The sequence below is a fragment of the Pan troglodytes genome, chromosome 18 (assembly GCF_028858775.2).
Source record: "Pan troglodytes isolate AG18354 chromosome 18, NHGRI_mPanTro3-v2.0_pri, whole genome shotgun sequence".
Lineage (NCBI taxonomy): Eukaryota > Metazoa > Chordata > Mammalia > Primates > Hominidae > Pan > Pan troglodytes.
Window position 1 is genome coordinate 22,956,169 of NC_072416.2, and position 21,730 is coordinate 22,977,898.

General features: G+C 46.6%; 1 protein-coding gene across 2 annotated transcripts; it reads right to left on the bottom strand.

Annotated features, from left to right (window-relative positions):
• Positions 1 to 53: 53 nt before the first annotated feature.
• UMOD (uromodulin) lies at positions 54 to 19,958 on the bottom strand. 2 transcript variants are annotated; one of them, XM_016929591.3, is made up of 11 exons: positions 19,931 to 19,958; positions 17,608 to 17,797; positions 15,381 to 16,157; positions 15,168 to 15,275; positions 13,078 to 13,286; positions 11,034 to 11,182; positions 8,111 to 8,356; positions 4,308 to 4,470; positions 3,663 to 3,744; positions 2,496 to 2,537; positions 54 to 378 (listed from the first exon to the last, which is right to left on the bottom strand). In XM_016929591.3, exons 2-11 carry the CDS (start codon positions 17,693 to 17,695, stop codon positions 317 to 319), a joined length of 1,926 nt encoding a protein of 641 aa, XP_016785080.3. In that variant the 5' UTR covers positions 17,696 to 17,797; positions 19,931 to 19,958; the 3' UTR covers positions 54 to 316. The 2 variants fall into 2 exon arrangements, with proteins under 2 accessions (XP_016785080.3, XP_016785081.2); XM_016929592.4 differs by lacking the exon at positions 19,931 to 19,958 and adding an exon at positions 17,978 to 18,137.
• Positions 19,959 to 21,730: the final 1,772 nt, after the last annotated feature.

The window sequence follows — 21,730 nt, forward strand, 5'->3', positions numbered from 1 at the left end:
TACATGGTAGAGTTCAGTAAATACTTGTTGAATGAATGGATGACTTCAAAGACTGAGATTTAAAAATCATTATTTTGCCACACTCTTTAAGGAGATGGGGGCCTCAGGTACACCGTCACAAGTCCCACTTTGAGGAAAAGCAGCATTTAAAGACACAGGCTGTTTCTCGACAGCCAGGATTGAAAGGGAGAAAAGAAGGCAGGCTGAACAAAGCATGAACTTTCTTTTCTGTGGCTGGAGCACTGGCCCACATCATGCCCCCTGCCCAGCAGGAAGTGAGATGGCAGCCATGGAGCACAGGGCTTTCCGCTGTCAGTCACTGAAAAGTCAGGGTCAAGGTGGCCGAGAGGAGCAGAGGCAGCCAGACTTTCAGGAGCCCTGAAAAGAAAACAGTGACAGGGCAACTGCTAGTACTGCTGTACTTTTGTGCAAATTAACATAAGCTGCCTCGTCTAGGCTGACCAATCAGAAGAGGACACCCTCTCTGGGCTGCTCTCCTAGAAAAAGGAAGCTTCCTCCTTATCTGCCCTGAAAGAGGTGGACCGATTTGAAAAAGATAATCTTTCCTCTGGCACTAGGCTTGGTACCTCCTCAAAAGGGCAAAGGGCATTCTTGTGAAGTGCCCAATCTACTCAACCATCCTTAGAGACCTTGGGGGATAGTCACAGAGGGCAAGCCTCTTAGGAGTGCTGTGACTCTCCATCTCTGAGCTCACCAGTACTGGGCTGAACTAGTTCAGGTCAAATGCCCGGTTAGCCGGGTGGGGTGGCTCACACCTTTAATCCCAGAATTTTGGGAGGCCAAGGCAAGCAGATCTCCTGAGGTCAGGAGTTCAAGACCAGCCTGGCCACACAGAGAAACCCCATCTCTACTAGAAAATACAAAAATTAGCCGGGCGTGGTGGTGCACGCCTGTAGTTCCGGCTACTGGGCAGGCTGAGGCAGAAGAATTGCTTGAAGCCAGGAGGCAGAGGTTACAGTGAGCTGAGATTTCACCACTGCACTCCAGCCTGGGTGACAGAGCAGATTCCATCTCAAACAAACAAACAAACAAACAAACAAAAGCCAAGTTAGTGTAAGAACCTCCTTGGATCCAGGTACCAGTAGCTGTTGCATAGATTTGCTTTTCACCTAGATTTTTAGACAATTCAGTGCCATGAAAACCATGGGCCATAAAAATGCCACCTGTCCCTGGCCTTTGTGGTCAGAAAAAGGAAAGAAGCAGAGAAGCGGGGGTTCTTGTTTGGCCGTTGTGTTCACCCCAGCACTAAGCATGGTTCTTGGCACATAGTATTACTCAATGAATATTCATCACCTATTGAATGAATCTAGAAAAAGGTGTTAGAGAGGAGCCTTGGAGCTTCAGGAAGTGCCCAATATACAGATCTGGGGTATGATCATATCCTTTGGGTACAGGCTTCCAATAAGTGTGTGTACATCTGCACACCCAAATATGCATGCAGACAATTGCAGCTTTCTGTGCATCTGTACATGCAAATATAAATGCATGTATGTGACCTTGTGTGTGTGGGTAAACATGTCTGGATGACCTACATTCTCATGTGCTTATCTGGGCATGCCTGTGTCTGTGTGCACATATGTACTATTGGGACACAGCATAGGTATGTGTGCATGTGTACAGCCCTAAGTCCAGGCACTCCAGGCATTTCCATAGATACAGTTGCCTCTTCAGAGCTCAAGCCCAGCCCTCCAGCACACCCTGGGACCTCAGGGAGTTAGAAGAGCAAAGAAGCAGAGAAGTGGGGTTTCTTGTTTGTTGTGTTCACCCCAGAACTAAACATGGCTCTCGGCACATGGTAGCACTCAAGGAATATTTGTCACCTATTTTTTTTTTTTTTTGAGATGGATCTTGCTTTGTTGCCAGGCTGGAGTGCAGTGGCGTGATCTTGGCTCACTGCAACCTCTGCCCCCCGTGGTTCAAGCCATTCTCCTGCCTCAGCCTCCCAAGTAGCTGGGAGGCGCGCGCCACCACACCCAGCTAACTTTTGTATTTTTAGTAGAGATGGGGTTTCACCATGTTGGCCACGATGGTCTCAATCTCTTGACCTTGTGATCCGCCTGCCTCAGCCTCCGCAAGTGCTGGGATTATAGGCGTGAGCCACTGCGCCTGGCCTATTTGTCACCTATTGAATGAATCTAGAAAAAAGTGTTAGAGAGGAGGCTTGGAGCTTCAGTAGGTGCCCAAGATGCAGATCTGGAGTGTGTGCATATCCTTTGGGTACAAGTTTGTAATAAGTGTGTGTATAAAATAAGTGATCTGTATACCGGGGCACATGTCCCAACTCTTACAATTAATAGAGAGATGCATGATCTCAGTAGGACCACTCAGGTTCTCTGAGCCACTCTCCTCATTTAGAAAATGGAACTAATAACAACTCCCTTATAGAGTTGCTATGAAGCATTACAAGTTAACAGATAGAAGCCCCCCAGGAGAGTTCTGGAACAGGTCCCACTGCAAAAAGGACCTGAACTTACCCAAGCTGCTAAAAGCAGCCCTTGAGACTGTGGCCTGGACACCTTTGGAGGAAAACAGAAGGATCAGTGAATAAAGAATGCATGAGATTTGGCAAGCATCCTGACAGAAACCCCTTCAATCTACTTTTCACTTCGCAGCCAGACTGATCTCTTCAAAACCCAAATCTGATCATGTTACTCCCCTACTTCAGACCCATCAGGGGCTCTCACTGCTTTCAGGAGAAAGGCCCCAACCCTTAGCAAGAACTGCAAGGCCCCACAAGGTCTGCAGCAGCTCATCCCACACAACTCCTCTGGCCTTCTCTGGGTTCCTTTAACAGGCCAGGCTCCCTCCTGCCACAGGCCCTTTGCCCAAGCTGTACTCTTGAAACGACCTTTGCAAAATTATGACTGAGACAGTGAAAGAGAGCCAACCTAGACAACCCCATTTTGGTTCTAACTTTTAAGCTGTCCTTGTTCCTTCCTGGGTGTAGGCTGAACTAATTTGGAAGGAACTTAGTTTATAGTTTAAAACAAAGACGATAACAACCCTTTCCAAAAACAAACCTCCTTCTTGCCTTGGGGGCTAGACTGCCTTTGTAGAACTAAGAAATTAGCTACAAGATTAGAAATTAAGGTTTAGGAGTCATGCAGCTGGAAGCCACAAGATTCTGACCCTTCCTAAACCACTCCTAAGATCGGTGCTTGAGATATTTTGCAGACCCTGCACTTAATGGATCACCCAGATCCTACACATCTACAGGGGATTATTCAAATGGCACCTTCTTCACTGATTCACAAGCTCCATGGGAGCAGGGCCATCTACTTCCGCTCATCACAAGACCTCCAGACACAGAGTAGGCACACATCTACTACAAATATGAATATATGTTTGTGGCCTCATGTGTGTGCAAACTTGTCTGGATGATCTACATTCCTACCTGCCTGTCTGGCCTCCCCTGTGTCCTGTGTTACATTCAGCTACAAATCATATTTGTCCAATGAATGGGTGTATGAATGGGAATAGTGAAAGGAAGGCAGTCTGTATTCCACCTTGCCCCAGAGGATCCACTTGCTCCCAGTTCTTCAGAGCTCAGTAAGGTGCCAAGGTGCCAGGCTCTGTTATCCCTCTTCCTCTCCAGAAATCTTTCCCAGCCAGGAATGTTGAGGAGCGAGTGGCTCTCTTACCTTTCCGTGTGATGGGACCCAAGTTCAGGACACGGGATTGATCTATGACACTCCCACTTCGGAATCTGGTCCCAGAGCAGGTCTACAGGGAGAGGGCAATAGAAAAACACCCTCCATGAAGGAGCCTGAATGTGGTTCTGCCACTTGGAGTGGACTGCCCACCTCACAGGTGCCTTCCCCTGCCCCAGGCAGAAGTTGTTAGGAGACCTGTATACTGGGGCTCATGCAGGTCCCAGCTCTGCCATTTGTTAAATAGATGCATGATCTCAGGCAAGCCACTGAAGTTCTCTGAGCCCCTCTCCTCATGAGGAAAGGGAACCAGTAATACCTCCCTTATAGAGTTGCTGTGAAGCATTAAAAGCTAACACAGATAAAGTGGGCACAGTGCTTAAAAATGTCAGCTCCTGTTATTTGAACACAAGCTTGCAGATAAGCCAGAGCTCTTACCAGCCTGCCGCACTTTACTGATCCCACCTGATTTCCCCTGCAGCTTAGGTTTCCTGCCTAGCCACGCCCACCTCATCTTATTGCTCATTCTATCCGTCTGGTAAAAGAGGGAAACAGGGAAGAAATATTGATTTTTTTTCTTTGTGGCCAAATGTCTTTGGTTATAAGAGATGGGCTGGGGGAGGGGAGGCGACTCACAGGCTTGCACTTTTCATTCATGGTGTCACAGAGATAGACTTCACAGTGCAGGTAGACTAGGTCATAGTTTCCAGCAAACCGGAACATCTGGACGGAAAATCGGCCCTGGGAGGACTCCCCATTCTCCACCACTTGGATAGTTGAGTCTCTAGTGTGTGGGCATCTGGGAGGGTTACACATCATTTAATGTGGTTGGTTAAACAAAGATTCTGGAGTCAGACTTCCTGGATTCAAATATTGCTCTGTCACCTTTCAGCTGTGTGACCTTGGGCAACTTATTTAATCTCTGTGTACCTCAATTTCTCCATCTGTACATAAGAAATGATCGCAGCCCATGTGATAAGATAGCTGTAAGGATTAAATTCGTTAATTTCTCAAAAGTGCGTAGAACTGTGTGTAGCATGCCATAGGTGCTTTATATATTTGATACTAAAGTGAAACTGTCATCAGTGCAGAGCTGAAACTATCCAAAAGTCAGCACTTCCTGATTTCCCAGCAATGACATTCAAAAATTATTAGCTGCTATGTGCTATCTACAATATGCCTGGTATAATTATAACAATGGAAACCTCTGGGTACCGAGAGCCACTGATGAAATTGGAGTGTGTGCACCCATCTGCACATATACACAATTGCACCCAAACACAGTTAGAAGGAGGAACCCGAAATAGAGCATGCAGAGACTCCCACATGTGCTGGGCTGGGTCAGGATACCCATAGGCATTCTGGGGAGGCAAACTGGGCACCCTCTCTGCCATTCCGCACTCTTTCCTCAAAGTTGATTTCGGAGGGAGGCTGAACACTGACTGCAAAACTGAGAAGGGACCTTCTGGGAGTGTTTTTCACTCTTAGCTCTGTGTCTCCCATAATTCAGATCTGGCTCCAAAAGTGCAGACTCCACCTGGCAAGAGAAAAGCCCTGAGGTTAAGTGGACTCAACTCCTGAAAGGCAGACAGTATGGCCTGTGAGGGCTCCACGTGCTCAAGCCAACCTGGACATCCATGTGTCCCCTCCAGTCACTTTCACTGTCTCCCCGACTTGTCTCCTCTTTTCATGCCTTGTGATGTTCTGACACCTATCCTACACTGGTAGTTCTCACCCCAGCTCCCACACACACCCAGATGGAAACTTATAGACACACCCTACATTTTTTCCTGCTTCTTTTTCAAAACTTTCCAAGTTTTCCGCAATGTCCCTGCTGTACTTTTATTTTATTTTATTTTTAGATGGGGTCTTGCTCTGCCACCCAGGCTGGAGTGCAGTGGTGTGATCTTGGCTCACTGCAACCTCTGCCTCCCAGTTCAAGCAATTCTCCTGTCTCAGCCTCTTGAGTAGCTAGGATTACAGGTGTGTGCAATCATGCCTGGCTAATTCTTGTATTTTTAGTACAGACGGGGTTTCACCATGTTGACCAGGCTGGTCTCGAACTCCTGACCTCGTGATCCACCTGCCTCGGCCTCCCTGCTATGCTTTATTTTTATTTTCTTGAGGTAGAGTTTCACTCTTGTTGCCCAAGCTGGAGTGCAATGGTGTGATCTTGGCTCACTGCAACCTCTGCCTCCTGGGTTCAAGCAATTCTCCTGCCTCAGCCTCCCAAGTAGCTGGGATTACAGGCGCCCACCACCATGCCCGTCTAATTTTTTTGTATTTTTAGTAGAGATGGGCTTTGCTGTATTGGCCAGGCCAGTCTTGACCTCCTGACCTCAGGTGATCTGCCTGCCTCAGCCTCCCAAAGTGCTGGGATTACAGGCGTGAGCCATCGTGCCCGTTATACTCACGAAAAACAAGTTTTAAAATCCCAGCATAGCAGGTATTATTTATCCCCATTTACGTCTGAGAATAGAAAAACCCAGAGAGATGAGCTAACCTGTTTCTTAAAGCTAAGAAATGGCAAAGCCAAGATTTGAACCCAAATCTCTGTGATACTCCAATCAAGGTCATGCCAACAGTTTCCAACTTTCAGTTCTTTTTTTCTTTATTGAGATACCACTTTTATGAGCGTTTTCCTGTGTGTCCCAACATCTGTATTATTATTTACTTACTATTTTTCTTTAAATCCACTTGTATTTTTTACTGAAATACATTTACTTACTAGAAGAATCTTTAGGTCATGAATTCAAATGGCAGACAAGTATCACTTGCCATAAATAGAACAGGACCATACAATGAGGACAAGATCAACAAAAGAGTTGTATTAAGTTTGAGTTAGACTCTGTTAATTGCAAAATGCTCTGAAACAGACTTCTGCTTTATTTTTATTGCAAAGGGAGATTCCAGATAACAAAGACGTGTGAACATCACATTGGCACTCACCTGAAAATATTCCCTTGGTGTAACCAGGCAGAAACAGACCACTGTCTCTCAGGAATGCTTTTTCTGACAATGCAATTAAAATTGCAAATGTCTTTCTTCTCCTGCTTTGTTTCTTCTACAACCTCTGTCATTAACATACTATATATTTCACTTTCATTTAATCATTGGCCCTCCCCCTTTAGAATATAAGCTGTGTGAGGGCAGAGGTTTTTGTTCCTTCTATTTACTGTGAAATCCACAGAGCCCGACACACAGCAAGCTTCCAAAATATCTTTTCAACTTATGAACGAGAAAGTGAATCACCGTCTCATGGTAAGGTTCATAGTCATCTAGTGCCTCTTGAGTAAAAGGTAGCACACTTGTGTCCTAGTTTCAATTGGCCCTTGGCTAACCATGCCCATGTCTTACTCCTCCCCCAGGTGCTGGGCTGCCTGCTGCCCTGGGCAAGCCTTTCCATCAAGTTTCTTACCATTTTTTGAATTATAAACCCTACTCAGCTCTCTGGTGAAGCTTGTACATCCCTCCTCAGAAATAATATTTTTAAATGCCTAAAATAAAATATTTAAAAGATTATAAAGGAAATCAATTAAATTGAAGCACCATTCTCAAAATATTAAAAACATTTGCTAGCTGTGTATGGTGGTGTGTGCCTGTAGTCCCAGCTACTCATGAGGCTAAAGCTGGAGGATCGCTTGAGCCTGGGAGGTTGAGGCTGCCGTGAGCTATGATCAAGTCACTGTATTCCGGCCTGGGTGACAGAATGAGACCCTGTCTCAAAAAAACCAAACCAAATCAAACGAACAAAAAAAAAGACATTTGAAATACAAAATGCATTATATCTTTGTGTGTGTGTGTGTATATATATGTGTGTGTGTATATATATATATATAGATATAATACATAAATATATATTTGCCAATACATATGTATTGATAATTCATTAAATAATAAGGTCTAGTGAAAATTCTAATGCTATAGTAACTAAAAAGTACTGATGACTATAAATGGCTTCACACGACCTGCTAATATTTCTGTAGTTTGTTGCCTGTATTTATAATGGATGGGAATGCTAAGGTTCAGCTAAAGGATAATGAATATAAAGATGCAATTTTTCAGCCAGGCGTGGTGGCTCACACCTGTAATCCCAGCACTTTGGGAGGCCAAGGGGGTGGATCACTTGAGGTCAGGAGTTCAAGACCAGCCTGGTCAACATGGTGAAACCCCATCTCTACTAAAAATACAAAAATTAGCCAGGCCTGCTGGCCTCTGCCTGTAATCCCAGCTACTCGGGAGGCTGAGGCAGAAGAATCACTTGAACCCAGGAGGCGGAGGTTGCAGTGAGCCGAGGTCACACCATTGCACTCCAACCTTGGCGACAGAGCAAGACTCTGTCAAAAAAAAAAAAAAAAGATGCAATTTTCCTCCATCCAAGTCCAAAGACCCCCTCTGAATTCTACCCATGAGTTCCCATGTAGGAACCTTTGCCTTACCTGTCCTGGATGATGAAGTACTTCAGGGGGTCCGTGGCATTGCTACTGGGTGTGGCATAGCAGTTGGTCATGAGCAGTGCAAATCGGGACAGGTCGCCCCCATCCAACATGGTGCCCACGTAGAGAAAAGCCTCAGTGGACAGTGTCACGGAGGAGCCTTGGTAGGGCTGCGTGTAGGAAGGGTTCTGGAAGAGCGCCATCCGCACGGTGAACATGCCGGTCCCGCCCACTCTGATGTTTAGAGCACTGCCAGGGGAGAAGGGTTGGTGAGAGGACCGGGCTGAGAACATCTGCAGATAGGCCACCTTCTCTGATTTGCATTCCTAGGCAGTCCCTTGCAGTTATTTGCATTTTTATCCAGCAATAAGAGTGGAACCTACCAACTGTTGCTTTGCAAACCGCAATAAGTACACACAGGTCAACTTGGGATCTAGATAAAATGCAGGCTCTGATTTGGTGAGTATTGGGGTGGGGCTCAAGGTCCTGCATTTCTGACAAGTGCCTGGATGCTGCTGATGCTGCTGGTCTATGGATCAATCACATCTCAAGTAACACGTCCAGTCCCTCACTTGCTACTGCTATAGCCTTTGCTACCCCTGTAGCTTTCAAGATGGCAAAAAAACAAATTATTGACAGAAACACCTGGATTCCTTCTTTGGTCTCAATCTAGAACAGGTTAAAAGGTATTGAGCTATGATGAGGCCTACAACTTGCGTCCTGGCCTCCATCGTGATGTACTAACATCTATATCAGAAGATTGAGGTTTATAAATGAGTTATTTTTAACCACACTGAAAACAGCCACACTGATGTGAACTTCACTGGATGATCCAACAAAGGACATTGTAAGGCTGATGCCTCATGAAATAAGGCACATGAGAAATACTCCGAAATGTGGAAGTCCATTTTACAGATGAGAACTGAGTTATCAGTGAAGACTGGGGTGAGATGTCTAACTCGAGACAGAGAGAGGGACCAGGTGCTGTGGCTCACGCCTGTAATCCCAATACTTTAGGAGGCATATGCAGGAGGATCATTTGAGGCCAGGAGTTTAAGACTAGCCTGGTCCACGTAACAAGACCCTGTCTCTATAAAAATATTTTTAAAAATAGCCCAGGGTGGTGGCATGTGTCTGTAGTCCTAGCCACCTGGGAGACTGAGGTGGGAGGATTGCTTGAGACCAGGAATTTGAGGCCGCATTGAGCTATGATTGTGCCACTGCACTCCAGCCTGGGTGACAGAGTGAGACCTGGATTCGTAACAAAACAAAACCATAAAACAGAGAGATGTGGGCACACTTGTTGTTCCCCAGAGCCTACCAGGCCGAGGACGGGGCCACATTGCTCCAGGACACTGCTAGGCCAGGTGAGGCTCCAGCCAACAGCTTGCAATGAGCACCCTTCTTCCTCCAAGTCAGCTGTGCACCCTCATCAGTGCCCAGCATCCTTTCCTGAGTCTGGCTGGCCAAGAGAGCAGAAAACCATGGGCAAGCTTCGAAGGGAAGGTCATGGTCAAGTGGAGGCTCTGGACCTGATGTCTGAATCCCAGCTCTATCACTTGCTAGACTTTACAGCTTTGGGTAAGTCACTCAAACTTCTGTGAGCCTCAATTTCCACATCAGTATAATGGGAATAGTAATAATAATGATACCTTTATCTCCTAGGGCTGCTGTAAGAGTTTGATGAGATGTTCCAAGCAGAACACTGGCTATAATGCCTGAGATATAGTAAGCTCTCAATAAATCTTAGTTCTTGGCAGGGCACGGTGGCTCACGCCTATAATCCCAGCACTTTGGGAGGCCGAGGTGGGTGGATTGCCTGAGGTCAGGAGTTTGAGACCAGCCTGGTCAACATGGTGAAACCCCGTCTCTACTAAAAATACAAAACTTAGCCGGGTGTGGTGGTGGGCACCTATAATCCTAGCTGCTTGGGAGGCTGAGGCAGGAGAATCACTGGAACCTGGGAGGCGGAGGTTGAAGTGAGCCAAGATCATGCCATTGAACTCCAGCCTGGGCGACAGTACGAGACTCCGTCTCAATAAATAAATAAATAAATAAATAATCAATAAATCTTATTTCTTATTACAACTATAATTTTCCATCATTGGCCTGTGATTCATCCTATTTGAAGATTTTCAATTTTATTTAGCAACAGATTCCTTTTAAAAAAATAAAATAAAATATTACGTGGCACCCAGTATGAATAGTTTACCCCTGTAGGCACTCTGCCAGGGCACCTCCCTTGGCCCCTACCAAGACACTTGCAAGGAGCGTAATTTTTAAAATCCTCTTTAATCAAATTCCTTTCATTCACAGAGAAGGAAAGAAGTTGAGGTCCAAATATGAAATATGATTTGCCCAGCATTCCATAGCAGTCTGGACTGAGACCATTCCTGCTCTCTGGCACAACCACCCTGCCTCTTTGAAAAGTAGAGACTTTAATATTTGATTCACATCTGAATCATCTACATCAGTTTAATGGTTGAATCTGATTCACATCACAATCATAGCTCTAAGCAGCCTCAAATTCCTGGGCTCAAGCGATCCTCCCATATCATTTAATTCTTAGAGTACTATTAAACCCATTTCACAGATGAAAATATTGACACCTAGAGAGGGACTATCAATTTCCCAAAGCCAGGCTTAATAACTCACTCAAGCTCATACAACTAGTAAGTGACAGAGCTGGGGCTTGAATCAGGCAGTGCTTTGACTCTGTCCCCCACTGGCCAGGGCATAACCATCATTTATGACAAAGTCTAGATTTGAACCTGGGCTCCAGAATTCCTGGCTCTTCCATTGGGCAACCCAGATTCCCAGCCCTCACTCCCAGCTCCCTGTGGGTGGCAGTTGACAGGGAAGCTCATGGTTAAGGGGTTTGGGGTTAGAACCATCTAGGGGCCCCAGGGACCCTCTCTGGCCACACCTGACCATTGGCTGTAGGGCGGTCTTCAGGCTGACTTTCATGTCCAGGGGGTAGGAGCATGCAAAGTTGATTTTGATGTTGAGGTCACGGATGATGATCTCATCTGCCAGGTAGAGGGTGTTGCTGTAAGTGGCGTGGGTTTCATTCCTCTGTTGCAGGGAATGGGGGTGGGGGGTGGGGATGAGAGAAAGGGGCATGAGAATCTGAGTAGGACTTCAAAGCTAAATCTGCTGGTCTCATGTCTGGCTACTTGTGAGCCGCTCTCCTAGTCTCCTTGATAAAAAGCTGCCTGTGGCCGGGCGCATTAGCTCACGCTTGTAATCCCAGCACTTTGGGAGGCCGAGGCAGGCGGATCACCTGAGGTCAGGAGTTCGAGACCAGCCTGTCCAATATGGTGAAACCCTGTCTCTACTAAAAATACAAAAAGTAGCCGGGCATGGTGGTGGGTGCCTGTAATCCCAACTACTCGGGAGGCTGAGACAGGAGAATCGCTTGAACCCGGGAGGCAGAGCTTGCAATGAGCCAAGATCGTGCCACTGCACTTTAGCCTCGGCGACAGGGAGATTCCATCTCAAAAAAAAAAAAAATCCCACAACAGTTAAAAACTCCCTGTGCAGCCTGAACAACGAGCCAATTAATCATCTTTTCTTTATAAATTAGAAAAAAAAAGTTACAACAGCAATGACCATTCATGCGCATATGTCATGTGCCAGACCCCGAGTGGAATACCCCTCCTGAGTCATAGCATTAGTTCCTTCAGTGACCCTAACAAGAGGCGCTGCCACATCCCTGCTTCCCAGACAAGAAGACAGAGGTTCATAGTAACAGAGTCACTGAGGGATTGCCCACAATATGTGACATCTCACAAGACTAGACTGTTTTCAGCACCCCGTGCTTCCTCTCTTGAAAACTGAAAACCATATGCCAAGTCACCATCAATGGAATTTCAAATGCCATCCTTGGAAAATGACATTAATTATTTCTTTTTGTTTGTTTGTTTTGGGACAGAGTCTCACTCTGTCACCCAGGCTGGAGTGCAGTGGCGCAATCTCGGCTCACTGCAACCTCTGCTTCCTGGGTTCAAGTGATTCTCCTGCCTCAGTCTCCCGAGTAGCTGGGATTACAGGTGCTCACCAACAGGTCCAGCAAATTTTTGTATTTTTAGTAGAGAAGGGGTTTCTCTGTGTTGGCCAGGCTGGTCTCAAACTCCTGACCTCAAATTATCCACCTGCCTCGGCCCCCCAAAGTGCTGGGATTACAGGCGTGAGCCACCATGCCCGGCCAACATTAAATCTTTCTTTTTCTTTCTTTCTTTCTTTCTTTCTTCCTTCCTTCTTTCCTTTCTTCCTTCCTTTCTTTTTCTCTCTCTCTTTCTTTCTTTCTTTTTCTCTCTCTCTTTCTTTCTTTCTTTCTTTCTTTCTTCCTTCCTTCCTTCCCTCCCTCCCTCCCTCCCTCCCTCCCTCCCTTCCTTCCTTCCCTCTCTCTCTCTCTTTCTCTCTTTCTTTCTTTCCTTCCTTCTCTTTCTTTCTTCCTCTGGTAATGAGAGAGGTGGCAGGAGATAATGCTCCACTCACACAAACATTTACCTCTGGGTTTCATTTGAGGAGGCCTCTGTGGGTGAGGTCCTGATTCTCTGTACATTAAGGATACAGACCTTGCCTTCCAGGACCACTGGAGACAAATAGACCAGTTTCTGAACCCAATGCTGATGCCTACTGGCTGAGACAATCCCTACTATGGCCCTACTTTTCCCATCTGTAAAATGGAGAACTATCACCATGAATTGCTTTCTTTATTTGAAGCTGATGTTTATTGAGCACTTACTGTGTGCAGTCACTGTCCTAATCACTTTAACACATTAACTCATTCAGTCCTCTCAATACACCTGTGGAGTAGGTACTATTATTTCTCCACTTTACAGTTGATGAAACTGAGGCACAGCCAGGCTAAATAACTCCCCAAAGCTTCTATAACTAGGAAGTGATAGAGCTGAAGCTTGAACCAGGCAGTGCTCTGGTTCTGTCCCCCACTGGCCAGGACGTACCGTCAACACTGTCCCACAGGGGCCATCCCGGGCTGGGGTCACTACAGACACCCAGTCCCGGTTGTCTCTGTCATTGAAGCCCGAGCACCGGCTGTCACTCAGGTACATGAAGACCTTGTTGAAGCCCAGACTCTTCAGCTGGCACTTGCCCAGCGACACCTTCATGTCATTGGCCCCACATTCCAGCCTGTGCTCCAGGAGGGAGATATCTGAAACAGATTAGGTGGGATTGAGGGCCTGTGTCTGTAGCTTGGGGGCCCAGCACATCCTCAGGGGCCAGGTCCAGCTGGCTGGGCTGACCACCATCTGGAAGTGCTCAGCATAGCCTTGAGCTGATCTGTCCCCTCCCAATGTGATGGGGACTCAAGATCGGACCTCTGACATCAATGGATACATCCACTGACCAACCACTCAGTCTTGGGTTCCCCTAAATGTGGGTTATATACCAAATGCAGGAGGGTTTTGGGGGGTTTTGATGTCCCAGCATTAAATAACAATGAATACTCATTTAAAAAAATAAAAAGGCTAGATGCGGTGGCTCATGCCTATAATCCTAGCACTTTGGGAGGCCAAGGCAGACAGATCACTTGAGGTCCAGAGGTCAATTTCCTTGTCTATAAAATGAGAATACGCATCTCCCACAGTAGTAATAGTAGCCAAAGCAGATGATGCAAGTTACATATGTATACATATGTAACAAACCTGCACGTTGTGCACATGTACCCTAGAACGTAAAGTATAATAAAAAAAAGAAAGAGAGAAAGAAAGAAAGAAAGAAACAAAGGGAAAAAGCAAGCAAGCTGCAATTACTTTCTACCCTTTTCACATCAAGGAGACAGTCCCAGCTTGCCACTAATGTCTTTAATGCCATGTACTCACTAACTTCCCTCTCTCTTTTTTTTGAGACGGAGTTTCTCTCTTGGGCGACAAGCCCAGGCTGGAATGCAGAGGTGCCATCTTGGCTCACTGCAACCTCCGCATCCTGGGTTCAAGTGATTCTCCTGCCTCAGCCTCCCGAGTAGCTGGAATTACAGGCATCTGCCACCAGACTCACCTAGTTTTTGTATTTTTAGTAGAGATGGGATTTTGCCATGTTGGCCAGGCTGGTCTTGAACTCCTGACCTCAGGTGATCTGCCCGCTGCGGCCTCCCAAAGTGCTGGGATTACAGGCATGAGCCACTGCGCCCGGCCCACTAACTTCCCTCTCAAACAGAGAGCAGGCCTCGGGCTCAGAGTTTGGGGCAGGAAACAACATCCAGCCAGAATTCTTGTTTAATTTTTTAAAAATTGAAGTGTTTTTCTAATTTTTAGTATTTATTTTTTAAAATTTGTTTTATGGAAGTATTACGCAACTGCTGAAATTTAGTAACCTTCTTTTCTTTTTAGTAACTTTTATTTTTACAGTTAACTTTCTGTCTAAGGTAAGCATAACTTGCCACAGACAGATGAAGTCCTGACCATCAACATTCCAAATTTGCTTAAGAGAGTCAGTCCATTAGAAGAAAAACAACTTAATAAAAGTCATGGCACAGGTAACACTTGGATAAAGCAAGTGAACCAGGGTGCCAATTGTAAAGTTGGCACTTGGATGTAACTAAAATCATGACTGAAGTCTGAAAATACTATTTTCATCTTCAATAATTGTACCTATGAGAAATCTGAGGCTTGTGCCTGGCCCAGAGTACTGAGCTGATTGGTGGACTGGTCACCAGGCCTGAGCTGATTGGTGGACTGCTCACCGGGCCGGCCCTGTGTTCTGGTGCTGCAGGAATAGGGCTCAGATGGTCTTTGGCTCCCAGATGGCAGCAACGTGTGTGCCCACTGTGGTGTGGGCCTCAGAAAGAAGGCTGGGTGCGAGGAGGTCCCCAAATCTTTGGGAGCTTTGAAGTCAACTAAAGGGAGACTCAGGGAGCCCCAGAGAGCCTCTTGCCGGCTTTAATGGGTATTAGTGGATCTTCTGTTTTCACTCAGGTTGGATATATATCTCCTGCGTCATACCCATATGGCCCAATCTCACAGGGGAGGAATGTGTCCCTCCCCCAGGCAGTGACAGGTTTCTCAACAACCCGCTTCCTCCCCACTGGCCTCACCAGTGATGTTGAAGTCCTGTTTGCACTGGCAGTGCCATCTGCCATTATTCGATTTGCAGTCCTCGTCTATACTGCACTCCTCACACGTCCCCTCCACGGAGCTGGGGTCTGCAGGGTCACAGGGACAGACAGACAATCAATAAGGACCCACCCCCGTCCTCTGCAGTGCCTATCCAGGCCTGGGATGAGGACTGCGGGGAGACTCCGGCTGACCTGTGCAGTACGCCAGGTGACACTCGGGGGGCGCTGTCAGGTTGTAGACGTAGTAGCCGCCGGCACAGGCCTTCACCTGGACGGACGCATCCCACAGGCAGCAGTGGCCGCTCCAGTGCGCGCAGGCCTTGCGGCTCACGATGCCCTCGTCGCTGGACGGATGCGTGCCATTGAGCCACATGGGGGCGGCCGTGTTGCAGCGCAGGACTGGCACGCAGGTCTCGGCCATGCGCGCACCGCCCTGGCCCACGAAGCGGTACCAGCCGCGCAGGTCCGTGTCGCAGGCGTAGCCCTCCCCGTACTCGGTGCTGCGCCAGTACTCGTCCAGGATGCGGTGCGCCTGGCACGGATCCGCGCACACGAGCGCGTCGCCCTCGGGCACGCAGTCCAACCCCGGCCCGCAGGAGCCCGGGGAGCACTCACAGTGCCATCCATCCCCCCGGTAGCCCGCGGGGCATACGCACAAGTAGCTGCCCACCACATTGACACATGTGGCCAGGGCGTGGCAGTGGCTAAGCCCAGGCTCAGCGCACTCATCCACGTCTGTGCAGCCGAGACCGGGCGACAGGCGGAAGCCTTCGGGGCAGACGCAGGAGAAGGAGCCTGGCGTGTTTACGCAGCTGCTGTTGGCGGAGCAGTTGTGAGCTCCAGGAATGGCGCACTCATCCAGGTCCACGCAGGTCAGGCCGTCGCCGGTGAAGCCCTCCTGACAGGTGCACGTCGTAACGGCCTCATCCTCCGTGCAGGTGGCATTGCTGTGACATTCAGAGCACCATCCTGTGGACAGAAAAGCCCAGCTTCAGGGTGTGGGCAGCTGGGCCCAAGGCCACCCAGAGATCCTTCCCTCATTCTCCAGGGAACTCATTATTTTTAAGACTTATTCCCTAGAGGGCTCCCTCCAAAACAAGGAAAGAAGCAAAGAAACAAAACTCCTCTGATGATGTCAAGCCTCCACCGTTCATTCTGTGTTTATTTCATTGTATTTTTTTAACTTTATTTATTTTTTTGGAGAGGGGTCTTGCTCTGTCGCCCAGGCTGGAGTGCAGTAGTGCGATCATAGCTCACCGTAGCCTCCAATTCCTGGGTTCAAGCGTTCTACTCCCTGGGTTCAAGCCACCACCGCACCCTGCCTCAGCTTCCCAAAAAGTTAGGACCACAGGCACGTGCAATCGCGCCCAGCTCCACCATTCATTTTTTGTGTTAAGCATTGCTTTCAAGCTGTCTTCTTTTAAAATAGCCACATTCCCACATTCAGAAAAGTAATGCGCAGAATTCCTATACTTTGGTAGGATTTACGGTGAACCTGTTGCCCCTCCCTTTCTTTGCACATTTTATGTTTTCTGCCAGATCTGCTTCCCTGGCTGGTGAAATCTTCATCAGGACCCTGCTCAGTGTCGCCTCCTCTCTGCGGAGTCCTCCAACTCCACCTGGCAGGGCAGTTGAACTTTGTTCCTCCGTAATAAAAATAACCATTAAAAAAAAAAGAAGCTGTTGTTTATTAAGCAATTGCTATATGCCAGGCAATAGGATGTGCACTTTTCACTCACTATCTTGTTGAATACTTCCCAAGGTCCTCGTGAGGTCAGTTTTTTATGTATCCTTATTTTAAAGATGAGGAAACTGAGGTTCAGAGGGATTAAGCCCCTTACTCCTTTGGTAAGAAGTAGAACCAGGATAAAAACGCAGATGGCAGGACCACAAAATATGTGCTTTTAACCAGGACACCGCAATAGTATTCATCGTGCCCCAATGTACTCCAGGGAGAAAATGAAAGTGGGGTGACAGCAAATCTCAACCCAATGGAATGACCTCTTAAGGTTGAAAGGGAAGGTGTTTGGATCCTCCTGCATGGGTTCAAATCTCCTATGTGATAGAGTATGTTTCTGACTTCCAATAAAGGGCCTGCAGGCCTTAGAGATGTTCTAGCCCCTTGCTTTTCAATGTGTGCTCCAGGGACCCCAGTATGAGCATTGCCTGGAAGCTTGTTAAAAATTCAGCATCTCAGGTCCTACTGCAGATCTGCTGAACCAGAATCTGCACTTTAGCAAAATTTCTAAGTCAGTCCTGTGCATATTGAGTCTAAGAAATGGACTTAGAATGAAGACAATGCAAGTCTCAAGTGCGATAGGAGGATTGAGATCACCTCTGGCAGGTGCTACATTGCTTCCCCCACACATTCACACATACACGTGCATACACACATAACGCACACACACTTTTCACTTACTTGCTTCTGAGGTGTTAGTGGCTGCAGTTGTGATGAACCAAGAGGCCACCACGACCATCAGCATCCAAGTCAGAGATGGCTGCCCCATCCTTTCTGCTCTTCCCACTACTTCAGGTCTAGATAGCACCTGCCCAAAGGAAAGACGGGTTGGCCCTTTGAATTTTTCTCTCTGTCTCTGATGTCTGGTGTCCTGTAAACAGAGATGGATGGGACAAATGCATGATCTAACTCTCCTCCCCACAGCTGGAAGGAGTGCTTTGATTGTACAGTATACAACTCCAGGAGGTGTCACTTATATGGACTAAAAAATTGCATAACACTGCAGCCTTTGTTTTGCTGGGACTTTACCCCTTGTACTCCCTCTCCTTACCTCACCAACATCCCAGTCTTGGCTCCCCAATTCTCAGCACATTGCACATTTTGAAGAACTCAGTCATTTGGAGCAGGAAGTAGCCAGATGGAATAGTGTTCTGGACTCACCACTTTACTGAAGGCAGCTTTGAATTTTAACTGATCCTCTGCCTGGAAACTTTCAATTTGCCTGGATCACTTATTCATTCAACAAACATCTATTGAGTAGCTACATTGTGCCAAACAGGGAGCTAGTCACCATGGAGAACAATGAACATGGCAGTCTGCTCCTTCATGCAACTCACATATCGTAAAGAAGTGGCTTGAGACAAGCAACTTGAGAGATAATTAACCTTCACAATGCATTTAAATGTTTCTGGAGTGGTCACTTACTATTTCTTCCAATTGGAAAAATAGTCCAGGGTGGATGCCAGTATTACCCCAGTGTTTATAGCAGCAAAATAGGGTGGCATGTTGGTTAAGTATGTAGGAGCTGCAGCCTGCACCTGGGGTTCAAATCCCTGCTTTACTGATCACTAACACTGTGATGTGGGTATTTCAGTTTACTAAGTCTCCGTTTTTGTCTGTGAAATGGAGATTGTTGCTTTCACAAACTGAATATCTATGATGGGCCAGGCTCAGTTCAAAGACATTCATGTGCTCAAAGGCATTGGGTCCTAGAGCAACGTTTTCCAGATCTTTGTGACCATGATGTACTAAAAGAAAAACATTTTATGTTGCCAGGTGCAGTGGCTCATGCCTGTAATCCCAACACTTTGGGAGACCGAGGGGGTGGATCACAAGGTCAGGAGTTTGAGACCAGCCTGGCCAACATGGTGAAACCCCATCTCTAATAAAAATACAAAAATTAGCCGGGCATGGTGGTGGGCGCCTGTAATCCCAGCTACTCGGGAGGCTGAGACAGGAGGATTGCTTGAACCTGGGAGGCAGAGGTTGCAGTGAGCTGAGATCGTGCCACTGCACTCCTGCCTGGGTGACAGAGAGTCCATCACCCCCCCCCAAAAAAAAAGACAGACAGAAAGAAAGAAAAACATTTTATGTCATGATCTAGTGCAGTCGCTTCTGCATGTATGTGCACACACACATAAAATTTTATAAGACAATTGATATCCTTAAAAATACAAAAATTAGCCGGGCATGGTGGTGGGCGCCTGTAATCCCAGCTACTCGGGAGGCTGAGACAGGAGGATTGCTTGAACCCGGGAGGCAGAGGTTGCAGTGAGCTGAGATCGTGCCACTGCACTCCTGCCTGGGTGACAGAGAGTCCATCCCCCCCCACCCCAAAAAAAAAGACAGACAGAAAGAAAGAAAAACATTTTATGTCATGATCTAGTGCAGTCGCTTCTGCATGTATGTGCACACACACATAAAATTTTATAAGACAATTGATATCCTTACTATATTAAGTGATTTAATTCTTACCACAACCCTATGAGATAAGTATTATCCTAGTTTGGAGATGAGAAAACAGGGGGACAAAGAGGCTAACTGCTTGCCTCAAATTTGTATTGCTTACTGACATATTCTATTATATTTAATTAAAAGAAGTCCCTGGATATAACCCACAAAAGGAATGATTTTATGACCCGCTAATAAGTTGCGACCTAAAACACTGCATATTGTCACTGGGATTAACTAAGATGACATATGTCGAGCAGGGCCCAGCACATAGCAAGTTGTTCATTGTTGTATCCCTGGTACCTGGCACATAATAGGTGCATAACTAATATTCATGGAATAAGTCAAAAAATAGTAGTCATTGTTACTAGGACAGAGAGGATCAAAGAGAGGAAAACTAACTTACTAAAGATCATGAAGCCAATAATTGGCAGAATAATGACTCAAATCCAGGTCTGACCCCAGTGTCCAAGGTCTTAATTTCCTCTCCTACCTCCCTCAAATAGGATGGGGAGAAGCTGGGCTAGGAGAAGACAGCTACAGATAGCCTTACCTGAAGCCAGAAAGGTAGAGTTAGTCTGGTCATGATGTGCCTCATACTTATATATACACATTTGCCCCAGGCTGGCAATCTCTCCTCCAATTAGTCTCTAGTTCTGTTTTTTGATATTGTTTTCTTGGGGGTGGAATATTTTTTCCTCCTGGCATAATGTTTGCCTTGTCCAAGCTGTGAGGTTGTTGTTGTTCTTTTTCCTAATAGCTAGAGACCCCAAATGATTGACATTGGGGGGTCACACCTGTGCCCGGAAATACAAGGTCACTGTTTCGCACCTTCTAACAGCAAGAGATTCCATAGTTAGAAATTAACTGGGAAAGCAGTGCCAAGGTGCTGGGCTTCTTCTTGGTCACTGACAAGGGCAGGGTGGGCCCAAGGAGCCAGGCAGAAGCCAGTATCTGAAGCCAGGCTGCATAAGGACAAAAGGGATATTCACTGCCCCAGATGGGAGGTGCACCTGTCTTGGAGAGGGCACCCTTCTGAAGCACCCATTCTCATGAGATCAGCCTTAGAATCCAGACACAAGCAAGAGAGGAGCTGAGAATGGCTGAAAGTCAGAACCAGAGGGTAGTTCAGACATCACTGGACCTGACCCACTCTGTACAACAAAGAATCAGGTCTGATGACTGGGAGGTCCCTTTGGAGGCGAAATAACTTTGCACTTAAATAGACTGACTTTGGAGTCAGTCTGCCTCCTTTATCTGGTGTTTATTGTGTGGCAGTGGGCTCATTTCTTAACCTTCCTGAGGTCCAGAGGTCAATTTCCTTGTCTATAAAATGAGAATACCCATCTCCCACAGTAGTAATAGTAAGCAAAGGAGATGATGCAAGTAAAGTCGTATAGTAATGATTATATTCATGGAAGTCCTGAAAATTCTGCTTTGCTGTTGTGCAATCACTGAGGTAGAAAATGACAGAGCCTGAGTTAAAACCGTGTCTTCAGACCCAGTTCAACATACATGACATTCCAAAAATCAGTGTGAGAGTGGCTGTCATCATGTTGAGAAAAATAAAATATGTGTGAACTTGGGCTGAGCAGGAAAATATCACTATGATAACTGCATTGATTTTTTTTTTATACTTTAAGTTTTAGGGTACAAGTGCACAATGTGCAGGTTTGTTACATATGTATACATGTGCCATGTTGGTGTGCTGCACCCATTAACTTGTCATTTACAGTAGGTATATTTCCTAATGCTATCCCTCCCCCCTCCCCCCATCCCACAACAGGCCCCTGGGTGTGATATTCCCCTTCCTGTGTCCAAGTGTTCTCATTGTTCAATTCCCACCTATGAGTGAGAACATGCGGTGTTTGGTTTTTTGTCCTTGCGATAGTTTGCTGAGAATGATGGTTTCCATCTTCATCCATGTCCCTACAAAGGACATGAACTCATATTTTTTATGGCTGCATAGTATTCCACGGTGTATATGTGCCACATTTTCTTAATCCAGTCTATCATTGATGGACATTTGAGTTGGTTCCAAGTCTTTGCTATTGTGAATTGCTGTTTTCAGGACATTTCTCCATCCTGTCCCACTCAGTGGTAGGGTAACCACTGGCACTGGTGTTGTCATCTCCTCAGGATTATGTCCAAGGAGTGGAAATTCTGGGTCAAAGAGGTAGCACAGCTGTAGGGATATTGACTCCTCTTCCCAAACAGCACCCCAGAGAATTATTAAAAACTGGTTTACAATCCCATCAACACTACTCACCAGTTCTGAGCATTGGTAACTTGCTTTCATCTTTGCCAAAAGGATAAGTGGAAACGATCTCATTATTGTTCATTTTTGCAATTC

Excerpts from the sequence above, each read along its gene's own strand:
- UMOD (XM_016929591.3), bottom strand. The coding sequence starts at position 17,695 with ATGGGGCAGCCATCTCTGACTTGGATGCTGATGGTCGTGGTGGCCTCT. Across the intron at positions 3,745-4,307 it reads TGAATGAAAAGTGCAAGCCT|ACCTGCTCTGGGACCAGATT; the intron begins GTGAGTCGCCTC and ends CTCTCCCTGTAG. Across the intron at positions 379-2,495 it reads GGCTGCTTTTAGCAGCTTGG|GGCTCCTGAAAGTCTGGCTG; the intron begins GTAAGTTCAGGT and ends TTTTCTTTTCAG.